Consider the following 8,203-nt stretch of genomic DNA (forward strand, 5'->3'; position numbering starts at 1 on the left):
TCGAGTAGTATGGTGATTGGTCCTTGGCTTTCCATCTCTCTCGCCAGCTGTAGTCCCTGGTAGACTCCTAGGAGCTCTGCATCAAAGACTTCTTGTCCTTTTCCCATTGGGAATGTTTTCGTCTTCTAGCAGCCTTGCTGGGCTTGCCATGCTATTCCAGCTCCAGTTTTCCCGTCTTCTAGCCTAGATCCATCTGTCCAGATAGTCTGAGTTGCCCGGGCTGCCCGGGCTGCCTGGAGTGCTTCCTCTGGAGACTTAATGATAATCTGGTCTGGGATCCAGGATATCCTATCCCAGCTGGAAATCTACGTCGCGTTGAAAGACAGCCTTCGGGAGAATGTACCAGCGTTTAACGTCGCAGATGAAGATGAACTTATCACTTGGGCGTACGTGTGGCCGGGAATTTGTCGCCAGTTCGGCTTAGCGGGCGTCTGCCCCCGCGACGGGGAGCAGCACCAGGCGCAGTCGATGGAGGAGTTTGTCAAGTTAAACCGCTCTTCATGGAACCTCGTTTGCGATGAGCTCTCCCTACGTAAAGATCCTATTGATGTTCAGGGCTGGGCGCACACTCATAACATGTTGGTTGATTATGATTTTGATCGTTGGTACGACATATCACGTTCGCGCGCAGGGGGATTCACCGAGTCAATTGACACGGCTGAGGCGTATAAGATTGCGTTTGAGCGTATGGCTGCTGCAGGAATTATCCCTAGAGAGTACCTTGAATGAGCGGCGGAAGAAGCAAAGGATTCAGATTGAACAAGTTGATAAGAGGACACAGTTGTATCCAGACTCTTAGTGACAATGAAAACTTCTCACGATTAATCTCTCTTTCTTTTCAAGAACTCTGGTGGTTTAGTGAGTCTTACGGTTGAATGGCTTTTGTAGAAGCTTTGAGATACGAGATTTACATGGCTCGATAATAGGGGTTTGGATAGATCCTCAATTAGGTACACTCCTTTAGCTTGAAAGATAGCATGCTAGGATTTGATGAGAATGCAAAATGTAGGTTCAACAACTCAATCATAAATTTTTATAACAACCTAATGAGTACAGATTTAGCACCCACGAAGCGGTTAGCTGCTAATATGGAAGTCCCGAGACCTAGCCCCTGAGTAACTTCGCTAAAACGAACGAATGCAGAATCGGAAGTCGACGACATCGCAGAAAATCAAGCATCATAGTGGCAAATACTATACATTTTATGCAAAAGCAAACCTCAATCAACCTCAAGTCTCAAACTTAAGCGCTAGTGGAGGCCGAAGCAGAAGGGATGCTGGAGCTGCCGGGAGGGGCACCGCCACCACCGCCCATACCCATACCGGCGTTCTCGTTCTCAATGCCACCCTCCTCGGTCAGGTAAGCAGCGGGAGTGACGTCGGTACTGGCAGAGGGGTCGAAGCCAAAAGAGATCCAGGAGAAGATACCGTCGGAGACGTCGTCGCCCAGGAAGACGTACTCGACGAAGGGGTCGATGGTGTCGGCCTCCTCGGACAAGATGCTGTCTTCGGCGTTGGTGGTCAATTCCTGGGTGTTGGTGTTGTAAGGGGCGGTCTCCTCGACCTTGGAAATTAGGTCCTGGTCGAAGAAGAGCTGGCCGACGTAGGAGGACGAGGAGGTGTAGAGGCCGCTGATGGTGTTGTTGTTGCGGTTGACGGTGGTCTCGTTGGCGGGGTGAGAAAGGACTAGACGGAGTGTTAGCGGCTGGTAAGTTATTTTTAAGGAGGGGATGGAGTGGGTGGGGTTGGCCTACCGTGGATGTGAGTAGCACGGCTAGTGTAGTGACCGGGGAAGATGGTCTTGAACTGAAGGATACCGTCCTTGTCGGTTTTCTGCAGACCGCGCAAGAAGGTAGCGTCGAGGTTGTTGGTGTCGTCGGAGTTACCGTTGCCGCTGGCGGAGATGCCGGAGTAGACACCCTGATCTTGATTAGCTGAGTTGAGGATGGCATAGAGAAAATAGACGTACAGTGGCGTTGCAGTGCCAGAAGTCAACGTAGACCTCGGGAACGGGCTCGCAGGTGCTGGTGTCGATCATCTGGATGTCCATGTAGAGAGGAACACCCTCCTGGTCCTCAATGAGGTCGCTGCGGATCATTTCGCCGGTAACATCTGATGTCGTTAGTATGAAAAGGACAAATGCTGGATCGAAGACACATACAGTAAGGACCCTGAGTAACATCGGGGCCGAGGATGCAAGTGGCGTTGGAAGCGAAGAGAACCTCGGGGTCGGTGGAGAGGTTGACATCCAGGGAGGAATGGTGGGTAGTGTTCAAGACAGTGTCGAGATCACGGGCCTTGAGGAAGGGGGCACCTGTGTGGAGAAATAATATTAGACTTTTGGTTTCCTCGTGAGCTATGTGCTAGATAGTAAACATACGAGCTTGCACGCCCTTCTTGGCACGAAGTTCTTGAACCATACGATCACGTCGAGCAATGTTCTTCTTCTCCTGACCACGAGCGCGGAGCTTGTCGGCACACTGGTCTAGGCTGCGAGAATGAACGGGAGCGCGCTTCATGAAGGCCGCACGCTGAGCAGCCTCGGCCTTGTGGTCATGGCCGGGATGAGCGGAGGCGATGCTGGCCAGACCAGCTAGACCAGCAGCAAGAGTGGAAGCGAGGTGAACCATGATGTTATAGCGAAGGAGAGAGAATTGAATTCGAGAGAATGAATGATGAGGATGTTTGTGCTATCAACTACAATATCTGGAAGGGAAGGGGTCTTTTATATCTATAATTTCCCTGACACTTAACAAGCTTAAAAGCTAATAATAAACAAACTCAGAGGCTGGCGTATTCAGCAAAGCCACGAGCCCCATCTCGACCGCCAAATGAGAGTGTCAAGATTGATCATCACGGTATCATCCCCGGCAAAAGAGTCGAGGTGCCCTCCATCGGTTAGAAGGTCTCTAGACACGATTAGGAAGGGGATCATCACCAGATGACGACGCGACCACTAAGGACAGCGGCGGAGGGGCGTTAGCAAGTTTCTAAAATGATAGATGCGAAGCAGATTTGGGGCCTGGGCTGGGTTTCCCGAGCCTTAGGAAGCTTAGTATGAAAGGTTATCCCGGTTTAACAAGTTGGTCGTGGGCTTAAAGGCCTTAGAGTATTAGACTGAGTGGATTGGTGGTCCCGCTAGGCGTCAACATTAAACTGATTAACCTTATCAGTCTATTATCACGGAGAGGGCTGAATCTCCGTGGGCCAAGCTTCATCATCCAGAAACCATCGGTGGCTTGGTACCTGCGCAATGAGGAATACATCTGCTCTGATTTGCGGAAGTTTGTCGGCGGCTGTGGGGGAAGCAGGAGGCGTTGTGGCAGAAGAGACGATCCTTTCCCAGTTGTGCCTGGCGGTAGTTGCAGGGCGTACGTATTCCCACGCCTGCACGTACGCAGCAGATGCTTGGCAGGGCGGATCTCCTCCGAGGCTCTGGCGGCGGTAGTTTGGGGGATTTCCGTTGCCATATCACATATCTGATCGTCCCGAGCTGTGAGGGGATCAGCATAATACTCAGGACTGACTCGGTGAGCGTTGACAGACCAAACCATAGAGGAACATACCAGACCAACTACAAGGGCATCAAAGGACTCCTATACAGGCGGCAAGAAAGAAGCCGACGAAGAAGAGCCGAGAGTCCCGGGGGAGGATTCGTCAGCTCGGCTGCCCCCCGGCGTGCCCTAACCGCGGCGGGTCTTGGCATTGCATATAGAATACACGCTACGGGAGGATTTCTCCCGACTGATTAATGGCTACTACGCATTTCGTGCACTACAATGCATTCAGTGCGCTTGGATCGCTTGCGGCCCATCGGTCCTCACTTCGAAAATCTTCGTACCCCTCACATCATATTAATGGAGCAGTATCCTAGAAAACACCGCCACGTTCAATACCTTGATAGTTGATTGGGTAATGGGACACATATCTTCATGACCCAAGGCACATGGGAATTTCCTGGTACACCTTTCATGAACAAGGATCTACGTAATGGACAACTCCAATGAAACGACCAGGATCCAGGCCTTTGCGCCACGCAAAGGTAGCTGTTGGAACCATTATTCAGCTGATATGCCTAAGTCATGTGACTCCTTGGCATAGGCAGCTGATATATCTTCAACGAAGCGAGTAGTTTAGAATAACACTTCACTTTTTACCCACCGAGCATATACCTACATTCAGTTGAGTCGATAGGATATCTGCTTAGGGCAATGACCAAGTCAACCGACAGTAGCAATGCGAACGCCTCGCTAACCTCGGCTGGATTACAATACCACTCGAATGACCCGTGGTGCTCCAGGATGTAACTATGTGGGTGACATCAAACCCAACAACGGGGCCAATGACCCAATCTAATGCAGGGGTAGCCCATTTTCTCTCACGCCCTTCCCAACCTCTCACGAAACAGAAGTAACGGCAATATTCACAATCCAGCTTGATAGCCGATACTGGACAGAATATGTCGACAGAAAACATGATACGCCCTTGGAGTATGATGACAGTCGGACGGGAATTCCTGAGGTATAGAGCAAGACTAAAGCCAAATTTGAAAGTACACTCAGGTACTTGCGTCTTCATTCAAAAAGTCAAATACATCAAACTAGACTCACCATTGCCTCGTAGTGATATCGTAATTATGCCTTCTTGCAGGTGTTCTTTCACCCTCGTCCAGGTGCTTTCATGGAATTATCTTTTGAACGACGAATGTTCTGTGCAGGATGTTCCATCGGGTTAGATGGCCAACAATATCTTACTGTGAATGTGAATGAATTGAAATTACTGTTTCTCAGGATGTGTAGAAAATATCACGGTTCCGGCAATGGTGAAAATGAATGATTCCTTCAGTTGAATCGATAGATGGCGAATTGCAACAGTAACAAAGCGCTCTTCCCCGAGGTTTGATACTTAGATCGCGTGGATAAAAATGAGCCGGTGGTCACGGGGCTCTTGGGGTAAAGGACGCGCCGAGGGAATAACGTGAGGGGTACCTGGCCGTAGCGTATGCAGCAGGGATCTTAGTGCTTACTCCAAATCGAGCACAAAGTAGAACACTGATTTTTCTTACACCGAAAGGAACATCGAATGCCATTTCCGGGCTTAGTGTAGGTAGGTGCACTGGTGAAGCATTGGTACCTTGGACAGCTGAATCTTGCGCAGAGACTATGTACGGTAAACAATATGCGCTGGCGGGGTGGCGCATTGGTAGGGCGTTCCAAAGGCAGTCTAGTCAGTTAGTTAGTTGAGGTTCTAGAGAATTCGCTTCAAATCCTGACGTCGACAATTCCTACCACCCGACCTGACTATCTTCAAACCACGGCTATCTTGAGTCACCATTACAAAACCTGGATCTCGGACGGACAGGACAGACAACGAAAGTGCTCTACGTAAACTTTTCGGACGCGAGATTGTATTCTGGAAATGCGTACTCGATTTATGTATATAGTTTGAGCTTGACACGTCCCTAGAACCCCTAGGAAAGTCATAGGGTTGCGGGGCATCTCGGCGTCGGACGAAAAACAAAACTACTACTAATCATATTATCAGAGTAAGCAATATAGGCTCTACTGTTTAGGACTGGGTCAAACGCGGTAGAGTATAGGGCGATCTTTCACTGCTACTGTTTCGGCGTGAAAGATGAATGTATCAAACATATTATTGCAAGTGAGTGGATATGCATGCATCAGGTTCGCATCATTTTTGACATAAATTCTGCCAGATTATTGTTCAAGACAGGAATGTCATCTGAAATTCAGAAGCAGTGCTCATCATGAACAATGCGTCAGATGTTGCCAACCTAACTACAAAGCTCTATTTCGGTGCTACATGATCAAAATAGTACTTATGAGCGGCATCCATAATAGCTTTGACCCTATGAGCCGGCACCTTCTCCTTCCGATCATAGGAATAGAACCCATTCACCTCTTGCTCAATGTCACACCTAAATTCTATTAGCATTCTCTCCAACATCCACAAGGCCTGGATCCCAAACCGATGGAAAGAGCAACCTACAATTGCGTATAAACCATCCCACAAACATGCCCGCCCTTCACAACGCCCATGACCAGCTTCTCCAACCGACTTAACAGATCCTCCGGGTCGCTGGCTGTGGTATAGCCCCAATCCCGATCGCCTGCGGCCGTGCCCTTGGACGGAATGATATTGACACCGCCGAACTCTGAGCAGATGACTGGCGCGCCGGGTTTGTGCTGCGTACCTGGGTCCAAAACCACAGAGTCCGATGTAATTGGCTTGACGAACATCTCCCGGTTGGACTTCTGGCCGAGGATACCGTTTTCGAAATCTGCGCTGGTTGCGGTGAGGGCGGGAAAGTCGGAATAGTCGTGGTAGGTTGTGAGGTCGGTTTGGACGTGTTCCCAGCCGCAGTTGTCGTTGATAGGGCGAGTTGGGTCTAGGGCTCTATTCCATGGTAAGCGATGATCGACTAAGAAGAGAAGGAACAGAATCTCACTTGGTCAAGTAATATACCGAGCGGATGTGGTTCCGCTGTTCAATGTTATCCTTCAACGAGGTGTAGGCCCAGCTTTCGTTGAAGGGCGTCCAAGCCACGATGCTGGGATGGTTGATGTCTCTCTTCACGGCCTCCGTCCACTCACTGTTATAACGAGATATGTACTCGTCGCTGAACTCGTAGGCGTTCGCAATCTCGCCCCAGACCAAGAATCCCAGTCGATCGGCCCAGTAGTAGAAGACCGGGTCTTCGACTTTCTGGTGCTTCCGACAACCATTGATGCCCATTCTCAACGCCATTTCAATGTCTGCTCGCAGCGCTTCTTGCGACGGAGGGGTCAGGCCGGTTTCAGGCCAATATCCCTGGTCGAGCACAAGGGTTTGGAAAATCGGTTTGTCGTTCAATCGGAAGGTGCCGTCTCCGGACTGCCAGGAAACGCGGCGCATACCGGCGGTGGTTCGAACTTCGTCGAGCAGATTGCTTTGAGCGTCGTACAAGCGGATCGTCACATCGTAGAGGATCGGATGCTCCGGAGCCCACAGAGCGACGCCGTTGCGCCAACTTCCAGAGACGTTGAAAGGCGCGCGGGTCTGCAGTGTGCTGGCGTCGGGAACACGCATCTCGACGTCTAAACTCACCCAGTCCTTCTCGCGGGGCAGATTCACAATGTTTTTACTCACCGCGACGCCGGCCAATGTGACTTCAATCTCTACCGATCCCTCGTTCAAAGCCGGACGACCGACTACAGCCACACGCGCATGAAGCCGTCCGGCATCGATATCATCCGACCGCAACACCGTCCCTTCGCTGCTATTCCCCAGTCTCCAACGAGGCACACTTTCCAGCCAAACCGACTGCCAGATCCCACTAGAAGGTGTGTAGAAGATCTCCTGCGGCACGGGACCCCAGTACTGCTTTCCGCGCGGCTGAGTGAGGTCATACGTGGAGTCCTTCAACCGCAGCGTCAATCGCCGAGATGCCTCGTCAGCGGTCGCAAACGCATCGGTCACGTCGACGTCGAAAGGAACATGGCCCCCACGGTGTCCTCCGAATGCGCGCCCATCGACCCAAACGGTACAGTCGTAATCCACGGCGCCGAAGCGAAGGAGCAATCGGTGACTGGCGGCGCGTTCATCGGGCGTGCGGATATCGTTGATGGCGCGCTCATACCAGAGCACCTCGTGGGCCTCGTAGAGGGCTATTCCCGACGCAGGGGTTTGAAAGGCATACGGGACTTGGATCTGGCGCTTCGATTGCTCGGAGACGTTCGCGGGGATTCCGTTCTGGTGCCAGCGCTGCGACAGGCCGACGTCCACGTCGTCAAAGATGAAGTCCCAGGGACCGTCTAGGGAGGTCCAGTTGAGTGAGAGCCGGTGGAAATCGGGTCGGGGGTAAGCGGGCATGCTGTGGACGGCAAATGCGTTAACTGTTTCCAAATTTTCGAATGGAACAGTCCAAGATAGACTAGGTATTGTTGACGGCGGGAACGAGAGGGAGATGAGCTGCTCTTCCGATGATCGTCGCTCAACCCCGCCGTCGGTGACGTGGTCGCAACAGAGACAAATGCAACCAACCCCTATTCTCTCGGCCATCTCACAATCCTCAGCTCCGTGGATGCGGAGAAGTGACGGGTGTCGATGCAGGGAATCAATCAATCAAATCAATCAATCAAAATTCTATTAACCTGGTGGAGCCTATCTATTGAAACGACAGGCTATGCAGGCGCTTCGCCGAA

At 51.2% G+C, this 8,203-nt stretch overlaps 3 protein-coding genes across 3 annotated transcripts; 1 reads left to right on the forward strand and 2 right to left on the reverse strand.

Moving 5' to 3' along the window:
- Positions 1-258: 258 nt before the first annotated feature.
- KD926_005582 (uncharacterized protein) lies at positions 259-729 on the forward strand (the record flags this gene model as incomplete). Its single annotated transcript, XM_053095582.1, has 1 exon — positions 259-729. The coding sequence occupies one exon, from the start codon at positions 259-261 to the stop codon at positions 727-729; it is 471 nt and encodes a 156-aa protein (XP_052949762.1).
- Positions 730-1,242: 513 nt separating this feature from the next.
- On the reverse strand, positions 1,243-2,629 carry KD926_005583 (intradiol ring-cleavage dioxygenase; the record flags this gene model as incomplete). Its single annotated transcript, XM_053095583.1, has 5 exons — positions 1,243-1,685; positions 1,754-1,919; positions 1,969-2,111; positions 2,161-2,313; positions 2,380-2,629. 5 exons carry the CDS (start codon positions 2,627-2,629, stop codon positions 1,243-1,245), a joined length of 1,155 nt encoding a protein of 384 aa, XP_052949763.1.
- A 3,178-nt stretch (positions 2,630-5,807) lies between these two features.
- Positions 5,808-7,871, reverse strand: KD926_005584 (glycoside hydrolase family 2 protein; the record flags this gene model as incomplete). The annotated part of the gene is made up of 3 exons (XM_053095584.1): positions 5,808-5,937; positions 6,009-6,416; positions 6,469-7,871. The coding sequence occupies 3 exons, from the start codon at positions 7,869-7,871 to the stop codon at positions 5,808-5,810; spliced, it is 1,941 nt and encodes a 646-aa protein (XP_052949764.1).
- Positions 7,872-8,203: the final 332 nt, after the last annotated feature.

This window comes from Aspergillus affinis, assembly GCF_023601865.1.
Source record: "Aspergillus affinis strain CMG 70 chromosome Unknown NODE_282_length_8203_cov_90_276520, whole genome shotgun sequence".
Taxonomy (NCBI): Eukaryota; Fungi; Ascomycota; class Eurotiomycetes; order Eurotiales; family Aspergillaceae; genus Aspergillus; species Aspergillus affinis.